The sequence below is a fragment of the Myxocyprinus asiaticus genome, chromosome 47 (genome assembly GCF_019703515.2).
Source record: "Myxocyprinus asiaticus isolate MX2 ecotype Aquarium Trade chromosome 47, UBuf_Myxa_2, whole genome shotgun sequence".
NCBI classification, from domain to species: Eukaryota; Metazoa; Chordata; class Actinopteri; order Cypriniformes; family Catostomidae; genus Myxocyprinus; species Myxocyprinus asiaticus.
The window spans coordinates 7,234,927-7,259,603 of NC_059390.1; the positions used below are offsets into that span (position 1 = coordinate 7,234,927).

At 38.5% G+C, this 24,677-nt stretch overlaps 1 protein-coding gene across 8 annotated transcripts in view; it reads right to left on the reverse strand.

The window, feature by feature from the left end:
* Positions 1 to 3,722: 3,722 nt before the first annotated feature.
* Positions 3,723 to 24,677, reverse strand: part of LOC127436659 (transcription factor EC-like) — a 59,687-nt gene continuing 38,732 nt past the window's right edge. For 3 of the 8 annotated variants that reach the window (XM_051690939.1, XM_051690940.1, XM_051690941.1), the window contains 7 exons: positions 21,020 to 21,265; positions 19,652 to 19,753; positions 16,686 to 16,806; positions 9,522 to 9,578; positions 8,901 to 8,976; positions 7,956 to 8,103; positions 3,723 to 5,561 (listed from right to left, as the gene is read on the reverse strand). In XM_051690939.1, coding sequence (XP_051546899.1) covers positions 5,082 to 5,561; positions 7,956 to 8,103; positions 8,901 to 8,976; positions 9,522 to 9,578; positions 16,686 to 16,806; positions 19,652 to 19,753; positions 21,020 to 21,265 — 1,230 coding nt within the window. In that variant the 3' untranslated portion in view covers positions 3,723 to 5,081. Of the gene's footprint in view, positions 5,562 to 7,955; positions 8,104 to 8,900; positions 8,977 to 9,521; positions 9,579 to 16,685; positions 16,807 to 19,651; positions 19,754 to 21,019; positions 21,266 to 21,801; positions 22,347 to 24,135; positions 24,250 to 24,677 lie in introns of those variants that run through there. The other 5 variants (XM_051690946.1, XM_051690943.1, XM_051690945.1 and 2 more) reach the window with 5 other exon arrangements.

Below are 24,677 nucleotides of genomic sequence, written 5' to 3' on the forward strand. Positions count from 1 at the left end.
GTTGTAATCAGAATAATTTTATTGTAAAATTCTCAGACGATACAGCTGTAGCCTTCTGTATGAAAATTCTGATCCGTCAGTATATTTTTTAGAGGTATCAAGGTTTGTAGAGTGGTGTGATTTAAATCATCTAATTATAAATACAAAAAAGACAGATGAGATGATTTTTGACCCCAGATCAGTAGGCGATCATACACCAGTGATTATACATGAAACATCAGTTAAGCAAGTGTGTTCCTACAAGTACCTTGGTATCTATATTGATAATACACTTAGCTGGGGGATTCATGTGGACACAGTTTGCTCTCGTGTGCAGCAGAGACTGTATTTTATGCGTAGACTTAGGCTGTATGGAGTTGAACAGAAAATTATGTGTTTATTTTATCGGGCAGTCGTAGAGAGCTTAATTAGATATGGCATCACAGTATGGTTGGTAACCTTATGGTTCAAGCTAAATCTAAGCTTGAGCCCGTGGTTAAAACTGCAATGAAGATTGCAGGGAAAAGGGAATATCAGGCCCTTGAGTCACTGTATGAACAGTCAGTTCTCAGGGAAGCACATACAATTTTAGCTGACCCACTGCATATATTGCACTCAGAGTATGAATTGTTAACCTCTGGAAGATGGTACAGATTGCCAATGTGTAGGTATAATAGTTTAAAAAAAAATTTTTATACCTACCTTATTAAAATGTTAAACAATGAGTAAAAGTTGTTTTTTTGTTTTTTTTAAGGTTAGGGATTTATGTTTTTATTGTATTTGTTCTTATTTGTATTGCTATTTATGATCCAATGTACTTGTCAATGTAAATGCATATTGAGTCCAAAACAAATTTCCCTTTGGGGACAATAAAAGTGTATTTCGTTTAATTTCAAATCACATATTGTTTAGCATCATTTGGTTTGGCATGAGGTAAAAGCTAAGATGCGGACATGGCCTGCGTATGGATGACGAGTGAACTGAGTGGTAGGACAGATAGTGGAAGGGCGAGTATGTAGGGAAAGGAATGGAGAATCACACAGAATGGGTTGAGATCAATTATTATTAATAATAATAATTATTGGTGGCAATCATTAAAGGACAAGTTCACCCAAAATTGAGAATTCTCTCATAATTTACTCACCTTCATGCCATTCCAGATGTGTATGACTCTCTTTTCTTCTGTAGAACACAAAGATTTTTATAAGAATATCTCAGCTCTGTAGTTTCATAAAATGGTGAATGATGACCAAAATGTTTAAGCTCCAAAAAGCACATAAAAGCAGCATAAAAGTAGGCTAATCAATATTACTTCAGTGGTTTAATCCATGTCTTCTAAAGCTGTCCAATCGGTTTTCGGTGAGATTAATTCATGATTATTCATGTACTGTTATTATAAGTGTTACCATTCCTTTAATAACTGTGATCATTTCCCAGTCAGTTGTCAAAGGCATTAAATGAATTTTTTTTTATCCCCTTTTCTCCCCAATTTGGCATGCCCAATTCCCACTACTTACTAAGTCCTCGTGGTGGCACGGTTACTCACCTCAATCCAGTTGGTGGAGGACAAGTCACAGTTGCCTCCGCTTCTGAGACAGTCAATCTTATCACGTGGCTCGCTGTGCATGACACCGCAGAGACTCACAGCACGCAGAGGCTCATGCTATTCTCTGCGATCCACACACAACTTACCACGCGCCCCATTGAGAGCGAGAACCACTAATCGCGACCACGAGGAGGTTACCCCATGTGACTCTACCCTCCCTAGCAACTGGGCCAATTTGGTTGCTTAGGAGACCTGGCTGGAGTCACTCAGCACACCCTGGATTCGAACTCACGAATCCAGGGGTGGTAGTCAGCGTCAATACTCGCTGAGCTACCCAGGCCCCCAGAAATGTGTGAATTAGGATTTATTATTAAATAGATTTTTGAGGATTTATTCTTTAAGATCTTTAGATTTTTTTAAGATTTTCGCTGCATAATACATTATTGTTTTGCTTGAATGTGTAAATTTGAAATTCTGTTTGATATATAGTAGAATCCATGTCAGTGGAATCCAGGCTGTTGCTAGAATTTGATAATGCTCTTCATTAGACCAGTGTCTTCAAATATTAGTTGCCTTGCTAAGGAAAGCATCGCTATTACTTATACTGAGCGTTAAGGATTTTTCAACACCCCTAACCCTAAAATTATCATATTTTGTTGTGTAACTCATCCTGCACCATTTGCGCTACAACAAAGTCATACTAACATCATTCACTAGTTTGTTTATTTATCTCTGAGTAAAAGTCGTACGCTATTACGACTTGTCATGAGATTTACAAAATCCCATAGATTTACAATGAAGGAAGGAACAGAGCCATAGGGATTATAATATTTTACACTTGGGGGTGGGCTATTTGACTTGGGACAGGAACAACACTATAGCAACTGCAAAGCGACATGCTAATAAACAATCTGAAGACTACTGTAGCAATGACTTGAGAACCACCCACAACACCCTGACATAGTGGTGGTAATTGTAAAAATCTAGTTCCATTTTCTCATCCGACAACACAAATTGGAGATCTATCTCTCTACTTAAAGCCTTTTAAAGTAGTATTAAGGGGGACCATGATAACACTTGTACGATAGTATGATTGCATATTTTGCTGAAGATAATATTTGTTCCTTTTTTGTTAAATTCTCAAACAATTTGAAAGAAATAAAATGGTCATGTTTGCGCATGAAATGTGGTTTGGAAGTGGCTGAGCAAAAGGAAGTAGGGAATTGTGCCCATGGAAATCATTTCCACATGGCCTCTCTATGTTTGTAATTTAATGAAAATCCATATTTACTTTTGGTAATTGCTCTGGCCAATTAAGCGTAAACATCACTCAACACTTTGTAGTTGGAGTATCTACATTTGATAATGATGTGGCAGCTCAATTTTTATTTTCTGTACGCAGCGGAGATGCAAAGTCGAAGCTTTTTCAATTTCATTACAGAGAAACATATAAGCTAATAACATTCTCAAACATTAATTTAGCTGGGCTTTGATGAAGCATGCGCTACAGTATCTGCTGAAATGCATTGACATGTTTTTTTTTTTTTTAGCTTGCAAATGTTTGTTGTATTATTAATGTGTTATTTCATTTTTGATTTTGGTTAAATAATGTCTGCTAATGAAATGTTTCTTTAGAAGGCTGCCTATTCTAGGGATCTTAAAGAGTCTAAAATAAAACTTTAAATAAGCTTGACTAGGCTCAGAGCAGCCGTGTGAGACATCTTACATGTTGTTGCTAACTATTTATGATAGTTAGTGTTTGTGTATGGAATAGAACTCTCTTCGTTTGGGATTTAAAGTCTAGTGCGAGTCTATGGTAAATTTTCTTCTGCGAAAGGTCTTTGTTTTAGTGGCTGTAGGAATGGCCGCTAACGTGTAATTAGGGGTTCTTTCCATGTCATTAGTGGCCTGTGGTAGGGGTCATACCCATCAGTGGTCAATCAACATGTCATTCAAACGTTCAGCCACAAGATCTCATCAGTGTCATTATAACTCTGTAGGCCTGCACAATTTTCACTTATTTGTAGCTGCGTCCGAAATCTAAGGCAGCTGCATCGCTGCCCATCAGAGAATAAGCAGGCAGTGGTTTGTGTATGAATGTACCTCCTTAGGAAATTAGTTTAAGAAGGTCTTCCAAAGCATTAGAGCTTAAAAGATAACCAAGCAAATATAATACAAGGCTTATATGTGGCTGCATACAGTATATTAACAAAAAGATGCATTACATGATATGCATTATACATATGATTATGTTATATGTAGACATAATATATTACATATAGATATGGTACATGCATAATACATATAGGATAACATAATGTCTGATGCAACATAATGGTTTGATGCAAACACACAAAAAGATGGTAAATCGTGAATTAGGCGAAATAGATTTGCATATCATGTAACGTTAAGATTAATTGCACCAATAATTAAAGATGAAATGTCATGTGCAGGCAGATAAGATCCATGTTTAAATCGAGCAGGGTCATAAAATTAAAACTATCTATAAGTAGCAAGTAAAGGTGTTTAAACATGGGATATGGTAACCATGAGTTCCCTATTCATTTTGGGATAGGGAGAGAGGCGCCCGGTCGCTAAACGAAGGCGCCGGTGCTTGTTCGTTCACAAGAATTCAATCACATTTTCATGCAGTACTGTTTGTGGCACACACAGCAAAAGATAATGACACAGAAAGCCGAACTCGGCAGCATCCCTCCATCCATTTTATCTTATGTAGGTTTGCAAGTGAACTCGGCTGCACAAACTTTCTTAATCAAAGTGCGATTTCTTTCCCTTCAATCTTGCATGCTCCGTGTCTGTTGCGAGAAGGTTTGTGTAATATGAGACGGGTATTAATATAGTAATGATAATCGATTCTTAAATTCCAAATTCGATGCATTGAAATTTCTTTAATAGATGCATCAATGCATTTAACACCCCTACTTATTAGTATAAGAAATTAATGAAAGACATTGTTTTCATTTTATCAAAAAGGGGTTTATTGTGTTGTCCCACGCCCCTGAAGTCATATAAAAAAGTAACATGTTAGATTAAGAAATCTCTTTTTTTTTTTTTTAAGAATACAAGGATTAAAACATAAATACATGATCATGTATGCTTTTGGAAAAATACATTATATATGAAACATAGAAAGACATGTTAGGTTTTTTTTTTATTTTATTTTTTTTCATTGCTTTAGGGTTTCAGTGGTAATAAAGTTAGCCACCTTTGGATAAGGCACAAAATGATCTCTTTCTAACTCCTTTAAAATTGGTCCATATCAACAATGACATTAAGTTTCCGAAATATACATTTGGTAATCCGCTTGGTATATGTAGCCAGTGTTATTGCCAAAAAGGCAGTCCTTTATACAGTAGATCAATGTCAGTAGATCAGTCAGTCTCCCTTTTTTTTTTTGATGTATCTGACTCAACACTGGCACAAGACGGGCCTGGTTTCCTGTCATCTTTGTAGTCCAATGGAAAATGGGAGGTCAGTTACACAGTGTTTCAGATATGAAGGCCCATGTTGAGGCCTCAAGTTGGCGTCCAGACAGTCAAAGTTCATCTGCTTCCTCTGAGCTAAAACTGCTCCTGCGGCTGCTTCCTTTGGATGCTGTGGGCGATCCAGCAGAGAGAAGCGGGTCGGTACCGAAGGGCGAGAGAGGATCGTCCATCAGGATCTCTTCCAGTCGGTGTTCTTCTTTCAAGGAGGAATTGAAGAAGTCGGTGAAGTGGGATAGAGGATCAGAGAAGGTTGTGGAGCCATCAGTCTGTTCTCCGGTGTTCCCAGCACCCATATCTGTTGGTAAGGGTGTCTTCTGGATGTATTCCGGGCTACTCATTTCCTCTTGAGTGTAGAGAGTTGGCTGAGCAGGTTGCAGTGGCCCCTGGGTGATTGGAGGCACTGCTGGGATTTGGGTCTGGTGTTGCTGCTGCTGCTGTTGTTGTTTTAGGAGGTGAGATGAAAGTTCCACAACTCCCAATGAGGTGGCCATATTGGGTAAACCATGAGCACGAGCCTGGATTTCCAGTTCCTGTCAAAGACACACACACAAAATTATTTCAATTATTCACAAAGTTATTTCACAATTATTTCATAGCATCTTTGGCACTTTGCATTTGAAGGCAAACCCTGACAGCAAATAATTGATGGTCTTAAATAGCTCCCTAATTTGACCAGAATTTATTCATCTTTTTTGTCTACCACTGTCTCTCTCGCTCTACATACTGTATCCTCTACTTCTTTTTTACTTTAGGCATTTACCGGCCCCACAGGGGAGTTTGGGCCATAAACACATGACAGGGTGTATCCAGTTTCAAACACTCATCCATCAGAGAGCTATATTCTGCGGTCCCCTACACCCAGGAGGGCATTCCATTAAAGCAGGGCAGCTCCATTTCTATGTCCCAAAGCTAAACAAAGTGTATCACATAATCATTAACTCACCAAGACCTTCGGCTCACCACAACAGTAGCGAGTGGCAGGCCATTTGTGATCAAAATGTGTGTGAATGTGTACGGCTAACCTACTAACCTGCAACTCTTGCGATTGCAGTGTTGGTAAAGCTACTTTGAAACTATAGTTTGCCAAGCTACAAGCTACACATAAACTAAAGTAGTTAAATTACAGTGAAGTTACTCTTTTGAAAAAGTAGTTAGCTTCCTGTACACTACAAACTACTTATAAAGTAGCTAACTACATTGAAGCATTTACATTGAAGCAATATTCTTTTTAAAAATGCATAACTATCGGATTTAGGTATAAAAAGTATGCCTATAATGCTTAAATCGGTGACTTGTTTTTTAAATAGTTCACTAGAAAGAATTAGATTCTACATTAGACTCTTAGACATTACATACTGTATGAGAGAGACAGTTTACCAAAAACTTGTATTTGGTTATTTCCTTAACCTGCTTCATGTGTAATACAGTAGGTCTATAATGTAATGTTAAAAATGTTGTAGAGTTGTAGATATATAATTTGTTCATGCTACACTGCTACTTATTGGAAAAAGTAGCTTGTTACTGGAAAAGCAATACTATTTTCAAAACATTTAGTTACTGTCATGCTGAAAAATGTAAGTTAGTAGTGTCACTTCTTTTAGTTGCCTAACATTGTGCAAGTGTCGACCTTAAGTGCCATGGTTTCATATTTTGCTTTTTCTAGTACTCCCACACATTATCTGTGGTGTAGGCAGCCTAAATGAGCTATTGCATTGCCTTTCAATGTGGGTATCTTCAGACGCTCAATTGAAACATTACTAGCATTAGCTTTTGGAAAGGGAGCTTCAGGGTAATTACTTTGAGGCCTAATTGCAATGTCTTCACATGTTTGAAGACAACTCGTGCCCGGTCCATGAATATATCAATACTGTGGGAATGTAATGCATTAGTTTAGAAGAGAGAAGATGAGAAGGCCGGCTCTTCAAAGTTATTAGCCCTAATAATCTAATTCCAGGCCTATTCCGCTCCTGACGAAGCTGTAGTTCACTATTTATTAATTAGTTAATTACCTCAGCTTACCGTGCTTTAAAGCACAGTCGGAAAGGCAGTTACAAACATCAATAGGAGCAGACCGCTCAGCTGTCAGGGACAAAGGGAAGGGGAATGAGGAGATGGAAGTCTATCCGTTTCTCTTTTTTTTCTGTTCCCTACTGGTTTAGCTGGTAACCGACTTAAAGGAACAGTTAAACCCATTTTTTTTTGGACATTTTAATGCTAATTTTAGCTGATAACCCATCATAGTCTACCTGCATAATCTACCACTCCCTCTCAAATTAAGTATTTTTTAGTTTTATTGAAACAATGTGTTCAGAGGCTTCAGTTGAATGTTTCACACAAAAACGATTCATAGATTAATTTGAGTCCCTGTTCAGCATTTAAGTTTGTAGTGATATACTGAATATATGTTAAAATATTCATTACAAAAAGTTATAAAATAATTTTATATATAAGAATATGAGTTTTCGACTCATTAATATAAATGGTTGTATTGTCTATTATTATTGGTGGTATTTAGTGTAAATTGATCTGTCACCAAATTGAGATCCTCTTTTTTGCCAATTAAACACTGCTCTGACTGCAGTTTATAAATGATCTGATCATTATATTATAATTAAATACCCAAATTGAACTACTTTAAATTATAAGTAGCTTTAAGCCTAACAAGCTATTGTTTCAAAGTGCTAATGGCAACACTAGTCAAGATGATCTATCTGCAACAATAACCAGTTTAATCAGCTTGTGCCAGTCACAGCTTGTGCCAGCATTGCCCATCTAAAACCAGTTAAAAAAATTCTCAGTTTTAAGATTGTCCAAACTAGTCCTTTTTCAACAGGGCTACATCCCTCTCTCAGGTCAGTTCAGGTCTGTCACTCTCTCTCACAGAGCCATCTTTCCTTGCTCTTTTGTTCTTTTGGTCTCTTTACCTGGATTCGTAGAATAAGTCTTCTGTTGGCCTGCTCTAGTTTCTTCTGTCGGCACTCCATATCACGGGCATGTTGCTGCTCTTTCTGTAGCCACTTAATGTATTCCACTGAGGCCTTGAGGATCGTCCCTTTGTTCCAGCGCATATCACTGCCGGAAAAACGTAAAAGATAACCTTTCTCAACACCACTTTCGCGTCAGCAGAACCTTCATGCACAGAGAAAAGCCTCACAAGGGTCTCCTTTTTTTCAGGACTAAGAAACTGTGATTTACATGGCCAATTATTCATTCTCGGACATTACCTTGCCTTTGAATAGGAATTTTAATGGAATAGTTAAGTATGTCTGCAGAAAAGTCCATTCTGTGGGCCCTTGCATGGTAAAATTAATCCCTGAGCAAAAATAGGTGTCAGAAGAAGTAGGAAAAAAAATGGACTTTGGAAGCTGAGCTAAAGTGCAGTCATTCCTGACACCATCAGTTTATAAAATGGAGTAAAGTGTCATGAAATTGTCTCTTTCTTTGGAATAAGATGTTGGCTAATAATCTCCTTTATCTTGTGTTAATGGCAAGGTGACAGCAGTAGCCTTCCATTTAAATTCAATAAAAAGTTCCATTAAGCTTGGAGCAATGGACTTCCCCTCTTTACTGTACTTCATCTCGGGGTTCAGTTGTGCTTAAACTTTGGTTCAAATGGTCCATACTTTGCCTTGAATCTCATTTACATCATTCAAATGGTGATCTGTTCTGAGGTGGTCTGTCACTTTGTAGGTGTTCCCTTGAAAAATGAGTACTGTACTGTCATTTTCACTCTGATTTAATGTCATCTTGCTCTCCCTTCATGAGTCTTTATCTGATGGAATTGTTTTTTCTTTCTTTTCCAGGTGCAGTTTGACTTTTAGAGTTTAACTTTACTGTTACTGTGTGAATTCACTAAGATTTTAACTCACGGGTCATTTGATTTTGGTATCAGCGTTCCAAGCTCTTTGATCCTGTAGTTGATGTTGTATCGCCGTCGTCTTTCAACTGGAAATTAATAGAACAAATTAAATTATCCAGCATTTGCCAGATATTAATATAAAATATAAAGCATTAAAAACATAAACAATTTATACATAAATCATTAAATCTATTATATGATCTATTATAATTACCAAATAGATATATTAAAAGTATAATATTAAATATGAATAATTCAATTAAACATGTTCAATTTTTAACCCTCATGTTCTGTGGAGATTAACTAAACTGTTTTTATGTTTGGGGGTCCTAGAGACCCCAGTGATGTACATGTATAAATAATAACAGTAATTTTGAATTCAACCCTTCGATTTTTCATTCAGATATGTCAAATATTTTCATCTGATTTAGCCATGACCCATTCAACAAATATTACTGAAGGTTTAACCCTTAATCATTTTAAAGAAATGTTACTTTCTTATGTTTGTTTGGGGAAAATTAGATTTTTAATAGGCATCTTAGACCCCAAAGTGCCTGAACCCAGACAACAAATGTAAGATAGCCAAAAAAAAAAAAAAAAAATACATGAAAAAAAAAAAAAAAAAGCTTACTTAGATTGTGATTTTCTTTTTTCTGTCTTTCTTTGGCCAAGACTCTGGTATCATGTTCTGTAAGTGAAAAAAAAACAGAGAAGATTATCATTGAAGAAACTAATCAGTGTGGTAAAGCAGATCCAGAAGTAAGGAAAACACCATACTGATATTTGGTTTGTAATCAATGGGTCTTTAAGGAAAACTATTTATAATAATTAATAATGCCAGATTCTTTAGTTTTAACAGCTTCCTAGCCATTTCAAATGATCTAGTCCCTAAGAATCATGACCTCGGTCAAGTACCCATAAAACAAAACTAACCTCTGTTAAACCCAACACACGCAAACACACATCACTACAAGTCCTCTTTGTGTCCCTGAAAAAAGCTGTTATCTTTCACCCCAGACTCGTCATAACCAGATCTCTGTCTTATTGCAGAAAAAGCTGTGTGTTTTCCTTTAATCCTTCCTGACCCTACAATTAAAAGTTTAACCAATCTGCTGACATCCTAGAATGGGTGGAAGTGGGATGCAAAATACTTCAGCATTCATATTCACATTCACATTCTTCCAAATTATATAATTGAGAGCAGTGATTGGATTTCTGAATTCATTTCTGCTGATTCAATAAGGTCATTTAAGCCATGCGTAACCAAACAAGAGCACTTTCCAGCACCCTTATATGAGAAAGACAGTAATGCACTTATTTTCTTGCTGGAGTGAAGAGTTCTCCAGGCATCCTTTCTATTTCCTGAATCAATTAGCTTTACTTGATGCATGACATTCATAAGAAAAAACGGCACCAACAAAGGACGCATTGTGCCATGTCTATCATGCTAAGAATACATACTACCATATTCCGCTCACTGAAGAATTAATAATGAAGAATGAGGGGAACACAATGCCGAGCTAAACATAGAACACACTGACTCTTAAAATGAGACAGCTGGATAATAACATGAAACATACAGAGATGTGTTTGGCTTTCACATCCCGGGCCATTTGGAATAACAGATGTGGAGCGGGTCTGTCTGGTTTGCTTTGCTAGATCTATTTACAGTATGTCCCTGTTTTTTTTTTTTTGTTTTTTTTTTTTCATAATAAAAGATTGTATTGTGATATATATACTGTGTATATACTTATATACTTATACTTATATACATACACTGGTGGCCAAAAGTTTAGAATAATGTACAGATTTTGCTCTTATGGAAAGAAAATGGTACTTTTATTCACCAAAGTGGCATTCCACTGATCACAATGTATAGTCAGGACATTAATAACGTGGACAATTACTATTACAATTTGAAAAAAAAAAAATTCAGAACTTCTTAAACTACTTCAAAGAGTTCTCATCAAAAAATTCTCCACATGCTGCAATAACAGCTTTGCAGATCCTTGGCATTCTAGCTGTCAGTTTGTCCAGATACTCAGGTGACATTTCACCCCATGCTTCCTGTAGTACTTGCCATAGATGTGGCTGTTTTGTCAGGCACTTCTCACAGTCTAGCTGATCCCACAAATGCTCAATGGGTTTAAGATCCATAACACTCTTTTCCAATTATCTGTTGTCAATGTAGAATTCAATGAAGCTGTCAGCTGAGGACATGTGAGGCGTCTATTTCTCAAACTAGAGACTCTGATGTACTTATCCTCTTGTTTTGTTGTACATCTGGCCTTCCACATCTCTTTATGTCTTTTTTAGAGCCAGTTGTCCTTTGTCTTTGAAGACTGTAGTATACACATTTTCATGAAATCTTCAGTTTTTTGGCAATTTCAAGCCTTCATTCCTCAAAACAATGATTGACTGGTGAGTTTCTAGAGAAAGCTGTTTCTTTTTGCCCATTTTTGACCTAATATTGACCTTAAGACATGCCATTCTATTGCATACTGTGGCAACTCAAAAACAAACACAAAGACAATGTTAAGCTTTATTTAATGAACCAAATAGCTTTCAGCTGTGTTTGATATAATGGCAAGTGATTTTCTAGTACCAAATTAGCAATTTAGCATGATTAAACAAGGATAAGGTGTTGGAGTGATGGCTGCTGGAAATGGGGCCTGTCTAGATTTTATCAAAAATGATAATGACTTTTTTCAAATAGTGATGGTGCTGTTTTTTACATCAGTAATGTCCTGACTATACTTTGTGATCAGTTGAATGCCACTTTGTAGCTGTATTGTCTGTACTGATGAATTAAAGTACCAATTTCCTTCCGAAACTGTACATTCTGAATCTGTACATTATTCCAAACTTTTGGCCAACAGTGTACTTACAAAATATATATATATATATATATATATATATATATATATATATATATATATATATATATATATATATACCGATCAGCCACAACATTAAAACCACCTGCCTAATATTGTGTAGGTCCTCCTTGTGCCGCCAAAACAGCAGCAACCCGCATCTCAGAATAGCATTCTGGGATGCTGTTCTTCTCACCACAATTGTACAGAGTGGTTATCTGAGTTACCATAGACTTTGTCAGTTCGAACCAGTCTGGCCATTCTCTGCTGACCTCTTTCATCAACAAGCCGTTTCCATCCGCAGAACTGTCCCTCACTAGATGTTTTTGTTACCATTCTGCCAAGATGGCTCTGCAGATGGCTGCTTCGTTGTGGAGCTCTCTAGCATTTTTGTTACTTTTGTTTGTTTGTCATATTTTTTGTCACTCTTTCCCGATCAGTTTCACCAGGGATGAACTGCTGAATATTCAGCAGAGCATACCTGATCATTTTTCACCGGTGTTTGATTATTCAGACGTTTTATTAGACATCTTATTTGGAGGTGCAGCAGTGCTCTACAATCGATCCAAAATACGCACATGAGGGAAGCAAGCCGGCATGCTTGTGAAGCTTCAGCAATGCGGCTTTAGGACTCCGCTGCCGAGTATTCATCTGGCGAATGTCCACTCCCTCGCTAACTAAATGGATGAACTGCTTCTGCTCACTCAAACAAATAAGGACTTTTCTAACTCCGCTGCTCTGTGTTTCACAGAAAACTGACTGAATGAAGCCATCCCAGACAGCACGTTTCATCTGCCGGGCTTCCAGCTGTTCAGAACGGATCGCGTTGCGGAATCATCGGAGAAAACGAGAGGTAGTGGAACATGCTTTTACATCAACGAAAGTTGGTGTGCATATGTAAAAGCATTGAAGAAGATGCACTGTCCTAATTTAGAAGCGCTCTTCCTCAACTGTAAGCCTTTCTACTCACCGCGGGAATTTTCCTCGTTTATTCTGGTGAGTGTGTACATCACGCCACAAGCATGCATGAACACAATGCTGCAAAAGCTGGCTGATCACATCACAGACAGGGAGCAAGAAAACCTTACTCACTTATTATTATTCTGGGAGATTTATATTAAAGCTAACCTCACCCGTGAACTGCCAAAATACAAACAACACATCACATGCCCCACCACAGACAGAAATATACTGGACCACTGCTACACCACTGTAAAGGATGCATATCGCTCTGTCCCACATGCAGCTTTAGGACTCTCTGATCACTGTCTGGTTCATCTTCTCCCGACCTACAAGCAGAAACTAAAATCAGCTAAGCCTGTAGTAAGGACTGTAAAGAGATGGACCAATGAAGCAGAGCTGGAATTACAGTCCTGCTTTGACTGCACTGAGTGGAGTGTTTTTGAGGCTGCAGCCACAGACCTGGACGAGTTCACAGATGCTGTGATATCATATATCAGTTTCTGTGAGGATATGTGCATCTCTACTAGGACATTTTTATCATTCAATAATGATAAACCATGGTTTACAGGAAAACTCAGACAGCTTTGTCATGCTGAAGAGGATGCTTACAGAAGTGGGGATAAAATATTGTACAACCAGGCCAGGAACACACTTACTAAGAAAATCAGAGTGGCTAAAAGAAGCTACTCTGAAAAGCTGAAAAAACAGTTTTCAGTCAACGAACCTGCATCTGTGTGGAAAGGTCTGAAAAGCATCACCAAGTCCAAGACACCTCCCCCTCGCTCTGTACAGAGACAACTAATGGCTGATGAACTGAATGTGTTTTATTTCAGGTTTAAAAAGCCCAGTCTCACACTCATCGCCCGCTCTGATCTTCACTTCACACACACACCAACACCTCCTGGAACCCCCCTCCTCCCCCCTCCTGCTACTCAATCTGCACTTATGATCTGTGAGGGGGATGTGTGTTGGGTCTTTCGGAAACAAAAGACTAGGAAAGCTTCAGGCCCAGACAGTGTTTCACCTGCCTATCTGAAAGTCTGCACTAACCAACTGGCCCCCATCTTCACACAGATCTTCAATAGATCACTGGAGCAGTGTGAAGTTCCCCGCTGCTTCAAATGCACCACCATCATTCCAGTCCCCAAAAAAAACCAAATCACAGGACTTAATGACTACAGACCTGTCGCTTTCACATCTGTGTTCATGAAGTCGTTTGAGAGACTGGTTTTGACCTATCTGAAGGACATCACTGGACCCCTGCTGGACCCCCTTCAGTTTGCTTAATGAGCAAACAGGTCTGTTGGTGATGCTGTCAAAATGAGACTGCATTATATCCTGCAAGACCTGGGACTTATGCAAGGATCCTATTTGTGGACTTCAGTTCAGCCTTCAATACCATCATGCCTGATCTTCTCTCAACCAAACTGACCCAGCTCTCCATGCCCACCCCAATCTGTCGATGGATCACCAGCTTTCTGACAGATAGGCAGCAGCTAGTGAGACTGGGGAAACTCATATCCAGGACCCTGACTATTAGCACTGGTGCTCCTCAGGGTTGCATTCTCTCTCCACTGCTCTTCTCCCTGTACACAAATGACTGCACTGCAAAATACCCCACTGTCAAGCTCCTGAAGTTTGCAGATGACACCACGGTCATCGGCCTCATCCGTGACAGTGACAAGTCTGCATACAGACGGGAGGTTGATCAGCTGGCTGGCTGTCTGTTGTGGTCACAACAACCTTGAGCTGAACACTCTAAAAACAGTGGAGATGATAGTGGACTTCAGGAGAAATCCCCCCGCACTCCCCCATCACCATCCTGAACAGCACTGTGGCAGCAGTGGAGTCATTCAAGTTCCTGGGCTCTACCATCTCTCAGGACCTGAAGTGGGACACCCACTTAGACTCCATTGTGAAGAAGGCTCAGCAGAGGTTGTACTTCCTTCGCCAGCTGAGGAAGTTCAACCTGCCACAGGAGCTGCTGACACAGTTCTACTCAGCCATCATTGAGTCTGTCCTGTGTACATCTATAACTGTCTGGTTTGGTTCAGCCACCAAATCAGACAAAAGGAAACTACAACAGACAGTCAGGACTGCTGAGAGGATTATTGGTGCCCCCCTGCCCACCCTGCAAAACCTGTACACCTCCAGAGTGAGGAAACGTGCAGGTAGAATTACTCTGGACCCCACACACCCTGCCCACTCCCTCTTTGAACTGTTGCCCTCTGGCCGGTGCTATAGATCACTGAGCGCCAGGACATCCAGGCACAAGAACAGTTTTTACCCTCAGGCCATTTTCCTCATGAACAATTAAACTGCCTCAGGACTCCCCCATAGTGCAATAATGTAAATACATATCTCATGTACATATGTAAATTCACATATTTAATTCAATAACTGTACATACCCCTGCATACATTATATGACATCATAGTATACATATATTTTCCTACTTGCACATGTACATATGCCATTCTGTTATGTGTCCTATTATTTGTATGTCTATTTATACTCTTACCTTGTTTTATATTCTGTGTCTCACTGTAATTGTCTGTGTGCTCTTGTTTCTCCTGTCACCATAAAAAATTCCTTGTGTACATGAGAACACTTGGCATTAACGCTCATTCTGATTCTGATTCTGAGTAAATTCTAGAGACTGTTGTGTGTGAAAATCCCAGGATATCAGCGGTTACAGAAATACTCAAACCAGCCCGTCTGGCACCAACAATCATCCATGTGAATATCTAATTAGCCAATCGTGTGGCAGCAGTGCAGTGTATAAAATCAGATATGTGTCAGGAGCTTCAGCTAATGTTCACATCAACCATCAGAATGGGGGAAAAATGTGATCTCAGTGATTTCGACCATGGCATGATTGTTGGTGCCAGATGGTCTGGTTTGAGTATTTCTGTAACTGCTGATCTCCCGAACTGCCACATTCGGCTCGGCCTTATCCCTCTCCTCGGCTGATTAGCCCGATTGAGGGGCTGGCCATGCAGACTCACGCCCCCCCCCCCACCTTGGATAAGGCCGAGCCGGATGTGGCAGTTCAGGAGAGAGAGAGCCACACGCAGCTGCCGAGTGTGTGTTTGTGTTTTGTGTCTTTTTGTTTCATAAAATATTACTTTGACTGTTCAGCCGGTACCCGCCTCCTCCTTGCCCATTTGAACCGTGTTACAGCCTTGTTGATGAGAGAGGTCAACAGAGAATGGCCAGACTGGTTCAAACTGACAAAGTCTACAGTAACTCAGATAACCGCTCTGTATAATTGTGGTGAGAAGAATAGCATCTCAGAATGCTATTCTGAGATGCAGGTTGGCACTGTTTTGGCAGCACAAGGGGGACCTACACAATATTAGGCAGGTGGTTTTAACGTTGTGGCTGATCGGTGTATATATATATATATATATATATATATATATATCTGGGGTCTGGAGAGTTTAGGGTTTTGGAAAGGGATTAGACTTTATGGTTAGGTTTAGGTCTTAAACGTCATAATAACAGGCTTGAATAAAATAAAAATCATAAAAATATTGTTCATTGGTTTGTATCTGAAATTTTGGACATTAATTTTACATCATAAAGTTTGTTAGTTTTAAAATGTTAAACATTTCTGTATATTTCCAGGTTTAAATTAGATTTTGAATCCTAGATTTTCAGTGCAGCCTCAGAGTTTTGACCACCACTGTATCAATAACCACTGTATCAAAAAAATCCTTTGATCAGGATTTTTATTGCCTACCGCATACCTATAAAATACATTGTATGTAGTATATATACTATAGTTATTTTCTTTGAAATGAGCTGATTTTAAAAAGAAATCCACAGATTTTGGATCTAAATACTTTCTTATAGTTTCTAATAACTAAACTGCTCTTAAATAAGTTTCTTTTGACTTTGCTAACAGCACAGGTCCTGCTGGGACAGGCAGCTGTGCCTGCTGTGCTCCATACCTGTGACTTCCCTTTTAACTGAGAACTTTGTGGGGCATGAGGGGGGTGTCAGTCCACCATGAGAGGCAGTCATACCTTGGTCACTGCCGTACATCTCCAGCATGCTGTTGTTCAGGGACACCTTCAGAAGAAAGAGAAAGAGTGTGAGTTTGTGAGTTTGTCTTCATTTTTGGGTGATCTATCCCTTTAAGCAGGGACACTGGATGTTAATCAGTTTAGTTATTGTGTGCATATGTGATTCTTTATGCAATGTGTTTTGTGTTATGTGCACTCAAAGTTAAATTTTGTTATTATTAAGCTCCTGTAGCACTGGACTAACACATGCATTGATTGGCAGAGACGAAAGAGGGCGCTATGGAGCAAGTGAAGTTTTTAGCTAAACAATGGTACTACAGTATATTGAGCCAGCTGAAGTATTTTGTCTGTGCACATTTAGTTTCCGACGAGTACACTATTTCTATCACTGCAAGCTTAAATTATTGTTCACTCTACAACATTGCTGAAATGCTCGATATGGGACTGTAATCCGGTCTGCAGTGCTTATTTTTATCTCGTCTACCCAGTACCAACTCCACAAAAGCTCCACACATGCCAGAACTGTGGCAAGCCAGTTTTTGTCAAAGCGTTATGGATGAAATCCTTTTTCTCAGAACTAGTGTTGCAATGGATTATAGAGGTGGTCAGAGCATTAAGCGGCAGACATTATAGTGTCTGCTGGCAGCTAGTTTTTCTTTTGCTCATACATGCTCTCCATTATCTCTGGAAAAGCGCACTTATCAAAATGAAAGATTGCCACAGCCCCTTGACTGCTCACGTCGTAATTACTTCAATCCATTCCCATCATGTTAGCGGAGATGTTGACATGGGGAAGCAGCGTGATGTGTCGTGCTGTATGACTAATTAGAACGAATTGATCCGTTTAAGCATGGTATCATTTTTGAACATGTCCACTGGGAGAGAAGATATTAGCTCAATCCAATGCCTGAGTGCTTACTCAAATACAAAATTCTCTCTCTCCTTCCTCGATGCATTTCATCACTATTTTTTCTCATCCCTTATCTCATACTTTCTCATCTTGCGCTAAATATAAGTGTTCCTGTATTGTTTTATGATTCAAAAGCAGAGTCAGGAGCAAAAATGCCACCAAAAGTGATACAAACGCTTTTGATATTGAATATGTGGTGGGGGAAAAAATGCCCATGTAATGCATTCCTAAATTTGTTTTTTGTGACATCTTTCTTTAGTGTTGTATTTTAGGCCTATTATACACATCATCACATGAAATTAGTTAAATTATAGGTGAACTTAAATGTATAGGTAACAGCATCTAATTATTCAGATTGCAAATTTATAATAGTTCATCCACAAATGAAAATTCTGTCATCATTTAAAATTCCTTATGTTGTTCCAAACCTGTATGACAATCTTTCCTCTGTGGAACAAAAATGGGGATGTTAGGCAGAATGTTAGACTCAGTCACCATTCACATTCATTGTAGGGAAGAAATAAAGATGCAATGAAAGTAAAAGTTGACTGAGGCTAACATTCTTCTTAAAATCTCCTTTGCTTATCCACAGGGGAAAGAAAGTCACAAGGGGTTTGGAACAACATGAGAGTAAATGATGAACTAACCCTTTAATGAACTGATTACATTGATTCAAAGTAATCATTTGTGGTTAGTCAAAAGTCAAAGTTTTTGGAAGTGGGTTGAAAAATAATTTTCCCTCATAAAGATAAAAATCCCCCTAAAACTCACTCCTGGGGCAAATATCTGCACCATAACAAAAAAGTTAATTTCTGACATTTGTTAGAGGAATGTTCCTTGACAGTCGCTCTCTCTCTCAGTAATGCATACCTCTCTAGTGAGTTCAGGTGTTGCTGTAATCATGGCTCAAGCAATTCTTTGTCCAGCTGTGAATGTTTGTATATGACATTACCAATTTAGTGCTGGTCTTACACATACTTGAGCTACTTGTATGCCCAGGTTCTTACATAAAGGCTTTCATTGGCCACTGCTGAATTGCAATTCCTCAGCAGAGAGTGATCATATTTTAGCACTGACTACCCCAGAAGGGATTTTATTTTCTTTCTAAAAGTTCCAACAAAGAGTAAAGAAGTGTTTATGAAGAGATCACTAATTAACGCATAAGTCGGGGTCTTCTAAGACATACCTCTCTGCATGCCGATGTCATTAACAGACTAATCTGTATTGTTCCACATTTTAAAGCCTGAGATTTAAGTCTTTTCCCCATTTTTTTCCCCACAGAGACTGTGAACTCTGACTCTCAGCTGGGTTCAGTGCGATCTCACGCAAAGACAAACCCCTTTTTCTCAAGCATACCAAAGAGTGGCACGTGTTTGTGTTAGAAATGTGTTATTATTATCTTATAACTGTGTTATAAAGCATAAAGTGGTCCAAAAAAGCCTCCTTTTCAATGTAAAGTTTAGGAACTTGCCAGTTAACCACCATTAAATACACAAGCACACCATACAGCCTTGTAACGGCAACACACACATGTCTTAAAGGGATAGTTCATCCAAAAATGAATCTTTTTGTTATCATTTACTCAACTTCATGTTTGTTCAAAACCCATATGACTTTCTTTACTCCATGTAATACAAAAGGTGTCTCAGTCACCATTCACTATCATTGCATCTTTTTTCCATACAGTACAAGTTAATGGTGAGTGAGGCTTTCATTCATCCCTACATGTCATTTGTGAGTCAATGATAACAGAATTTTCATTTCTGGGTAAACTACCCCTTTAAAGTTATGTTTAAAGTTTAAAGTATCCCTAGACATTGCAGTTGTGTGTATTTAGGTGGCGGTAAGCTGGCAGGTTTATAACATGTAGACAGGGTTATTTATCAAATTACGCTTACATTTTACAGGTCATTATAAATGGAAAGTAACAGTTGGAAGTAACAGTTTCACACAAAAAAGTATAAACTTGGCTTATACTTACATTTTTTTGCATTATGATGCCTGGCTCCATAAAATCCAAACTCCCATCTTTGAACCCGGATTCAAGGCTAATAAGATCATCAATAACTTCATCCATTGGAAACTAAAAGAAAACAGTGATTATAGCGTACTCTTTGTTCTTTGTCAGCAGTAGTTTAATTTGGCAGTTTCTCTGTATTTGTGTTTCGGTTTTGTTTCATTTCCACCAGTCCTTGTCAATGCTGAGTGCAAGTGAGAGACATGTGAATAAACTGGGTCCTTAATCCAATAACAGATGATTCATCATCTCAGAAAGGCAACAGTTGTAGATGAACCACCACTTATCAGAGTAGTTGACACTTTTCATTGTCAACATGATCAGATTTAAATGTTTGAAGTGTACCTATAGAGCAGTGGCGATTTCTCAGGGCCAGCAAAGCCTTCTCTGCTGGCGTAACATGCCTAATAAATTAATATTTTTTCATCCTTTCATTCTCATTGTCCTTTTTTGCCTATGTATTTTCAATTGCTTTCCACTCCTAATTTATCTACAAACGAATAGCAAAAAAACAAAAAAGTTTATCCAATCAGAATGTATTCCTTTATGCTTACAGGCAAAGTGTGATGACTGTTTCGCAAATCACATGCCCGAAGCCACGCTCCTTAGCTGAAGCAGTGCGTGAGTCTGAGCTTCACCCCGTCAGGCCTTCAGAATTTCCACAGAATCCCTCAACACTGCAGTGATTAGGCATCTAAAGTCAGATTGTCAGATTCATCAGCCAATCAGATTGATTTATTTGTTTTGTGGGTGTGGTCTTTAGGATATGTCCCAGTCCAGGCCTTCTAGCTGGCCTTGAGTGACGCAATCACGCTTTAAGTGATGTAGGTAATTTGAAAGCGAAGACCGCGAGATCTTGCTGACGAGTCAGCTGTCATCACTGCCTAATCACCATTGAGAAAGACATCCTTATGGATTTAAAAACCTAATATGTTCTGCATGATCGTGCGATTAATTAAACAGGAAAGGAGGACTGATTTTCACTTCAAGCAAATTGGTGAGTGCTTTTTGCATTGTTATAGCAACATCAGGAGTTTTCTAAGTGTAAATTAGTCTGCTTGAGCATTCAGTGTCGGATCAAGTTTTGAAAAGTAACCGTGTACCCTAACGAAACAAAATTTATTGGTATTAGACCTCCTTGGTTCTAGCTTTTGTGCGTGGATGTGTTTTTAAAATGTCAATTAGTATTATTAGTTGACTGCCACGTAATGTATGATAGGCATACGGTGTCTTATTTATTGTGAAACTGTGTTTTCTTAATGACTGAAAATGCATGGGCCGCGGCTGCTATAGAGACAATGGAAAGGGGTTGAGATCATTGGAAGTACTCACCTCGCTTTCGTGATTGGCCAGCGTGAGCAGGGTGAGGGGGCTTCCTGGCGTGCTGCTGTCACTCACAGGTGGCATTTGGTGTACGTTGCGCATGACAGGCACGGTACCCAGGGCTTGTCCTGGGTGAGGGTGGGCAATCGGGTGGGCCTGGCTGGCAATCTTGCTGCCCAAAGTTAGGTACTGTTTGACCTGCTGGGCCTGGGTCTGGTGGAGGTGGTACTTGGAGTTCTCCAGATGGCTTTGAACCTTTGAAAAGAAAAGGATTTATACATCTCCTTTGTCTTGTTTAGCCTCTGCAGGCTTTAGATATTTAGATAGAAATGTTTAAACAGTGATGTACATCTTTCATATTACTTTTTATAAGGAAAGAATTTGCTCCCAATATAAGTTACACAACATTTAAATTACTTTTAAGGCAGTTAACGTATTTTTGAAAGAATCAAATGAACTTGTATTGACCATTGGCTAAAGATAGTCAATTGTATGAACAAATGAAACTAATTCAACCAAAACCGGCTTAAAATATCCCTTAGAAAAACATGGCTCCTTATACAAAAGTGTGTTTTGATGCAATTATTTCTTTCAGTTTAAGCATACATTAAGCAGACACCAACTCATCAATCTCCTTTTCAAGCTCTTTATCTCTTCATCGCAATCAGCTATCTCAATCAGTCTTAAAACATCCCCAAAAGTTTGCACTGTTAATCAATATAAGACAACAGTAGCTAAAAACTGGCCCACATCTTAAGAAAGCAAGTTATACAGTTATAGCAAATTCTTACATTGGAAACTCTAGCTGCGTCTCTCATCTTGTAGAAACTACAGTTAGTTAAATGTGGCATTCTCAAACCCAATACGTCCACTTGCTGTCCTGCTGAGGAACACTAGGTAGGTACGATCCCAGGCTGTGGAGTGGATTCAGAGTAACTGTCCTCTCCGGTCCCTGTCCAGTCTTTATAAACTAGCCAGGAGGAACTAAATGACCCAATCAGTACGAGGGCAAGGCCTTTCCTTTTATTGCAGGTCGCAGTAATCACCTCAAACAGAGTGCCATTAGAGTACCGATCTGATGGATTTGATCACCACAGGGCCGGTGTCTTTACCCTATTTCACTAATTCAGTGGTACCGCCCACTTCTGTTTGCATGAAGTGACCAATCCCTGACTTCCCCCTTCTGCCACTTCTGCTTGAGGGGGTCACAGACAAATACTGCTTGTTCTCTGTGGTTTCTAAATGACCCAGGGGCCCATTTTTGGACGAGACTCACTAGACAACATTGTCTTCTATCTGATCTTAAAAACTAACTGTTGTGAACTGTTCGCTCCCCTAATTTTAGTCTACAACATATCGTAAAGCTAAATATAGGAAGGTTTCATTCATTTGGGGTGACAAAGGCTACCCCTAGTAGTCACTGTTGTGTTGCCTAAGCTCATAAAAGCACAATTGTTAAGGTACTTTTATGGCGCTCAAAGAATTTTTGGAGAAATTTAAAATCTAAATCTATGAACTTTTATTGACTGCTGGCTTAAAACAGACAATGGTACGACTTTGTAATGTTTTATTTGATTATACAGTATAAATATGGATTTTTTAATTTTATTAAAAAATTAATTTTTACTGATACGATTAAAGAGATTGTTCACCCAAAAATAAAGTATTTTCCATTTAGTGACCCCTATTTTGTTCCAATCCCATATTACTTTTTTCCCCCATGTGGCACACTACTGTAAAATAAATGTTTTTGATATTTTTGGGTGAACTATCCTTTTAAAAATTGCTTTTCTGAATCAGAAATATTTATTGGAAGACACACAGGGTTTCTGGCCTCAGATGAACTGTCTCACCTTTCAACCCCACTTTTAAATAAAAAATATTATCCCATGCACTCTGAAATAGTTATTTAAGCTCTTGAAAGATTAATCCAAGGAGCTGGGGACCAAATCAGATCTTCCATGCCCTTCTGGCTAAATATTCAACAGTTCAGCGGAGGCCTGTCTCAGTTTATCAGCCATTGCAAAGCTCTTTTCATTACACACACTGGATTTGTCTTCAAAAAAGACCTAGAGTGTAACTTCTCTCTTATCCCAGGCAAAGGTGAAAGAAGTCATTGTGTGTCGGAAAGCTCATCTCTGCAGAGGGGAAGGGAAGGGTTATCTGCTAATTATGTTTGGGAGCCACGTCCTTGACTTACATCTCCCTTCTCTGATGCACAGGCAGGAGATACGACTATTAACTCATTTGAGACACTAATTTGATTGAAGTTGAAATGATTTTGGTCTCTAATGCAGCACTGACAATGGAAGGCCTTTGTGTGAAGATATATTGAAAAGCATTTTAAAGCAACAGCTGGTCAGAGTACAGGCACTTTAAAGGGTTAATTTAACATTTAGCATGCAGATTATTAGTTGGTCTTAGTTGTGTACTAATACGTCACAGAGTTTTCAGGATATGAATTACAGCACCACCTAGTGTAAATGAGTTTGGCATGCTTCTACATGTATAAACTGACTCCTAATTCCAAAAGTAGATAAATATGAGAATGCTACTGTAAGTAAAGTACTAACAATTGAAGGCTAGGTAGCATTACGAAACATGCACTTTTTGGTCACTTTGGATGCTAAACTAAATCAAAAGCATCCAAAAAAAAATGTATTTGTGTGTTTGTTTGTTTTTTTAATTGCATAATGGCTTGGTGGCAACACAGGACATTTAATATCTACTTAGAGTGCAGCTGGAACTGCATAACTGTTAACAGAATAAACCACTCAGACAAGGAATGCTGAAAATCTGTATAGTCAAACTACCACAACAGAGACCAGTGAAACACACAGGCACTCTCAAGAGTAACTAAAATCCTGATGTGACACATCCTACAACTCATCCTCTTCTTCTTTTGTTAGATTAATAGCATCCAGTTAGACAGCGATATTCAATTTATTCCACCAACTGCAAAAGAGTGATGACATTATACGATTTTTTTTTTTTTTTTTTTTTATCTGTACACTATTATCTGCATTCTTTTCATTAACAAATGATTACTTAAGGGTTGCAAAAGGAGGTACTGATCAATTTAAACTAACGTATTTGTGACATATAAACAAGAGCATTTCCTTTACCTTAATATGGATTTAAAGTTTATATCATGCCTGGAAATCCTGTAACTGTGTCTTGAATGGCGAGGTGTAATATATTGTGCTTGCATTGATGTTGCATCATTTTGTTTCAGGATTAGTCAAGTTCTGGTTTCACTTCAGAAAAATCTGTGTTTTGAAACACTGGGGAGGTGGGCGATTTTTACCAGCTGTAGAAATTATGGACAAAACCTTTTACAGCCAAAAGGTTAGGCGTCATAGCCAGCCAAGATTGGATGGAGAAGTCAAATCAGGTTATTTCTATATGGGCTTGACTTATAGATACAGAGCTGTTCTTATTTTTTTTATTGTTTTTCCTCAAGAAAGTAGTTATGCTATGCTGAATATTCTTCCAAGGAGGTAATGCAGTTAGACCACAACACTTTCTAAAGGGAAGAAAAAGTTAAACCAGGTCTTATATACACACACACACACACACACACACGAGAGAGAGAGAGAGAAAGAAAGAAATGAATCACATTCACATCTAGCATTGTTACTTTTCCAACAAGCCTGGTTTTGGTTTA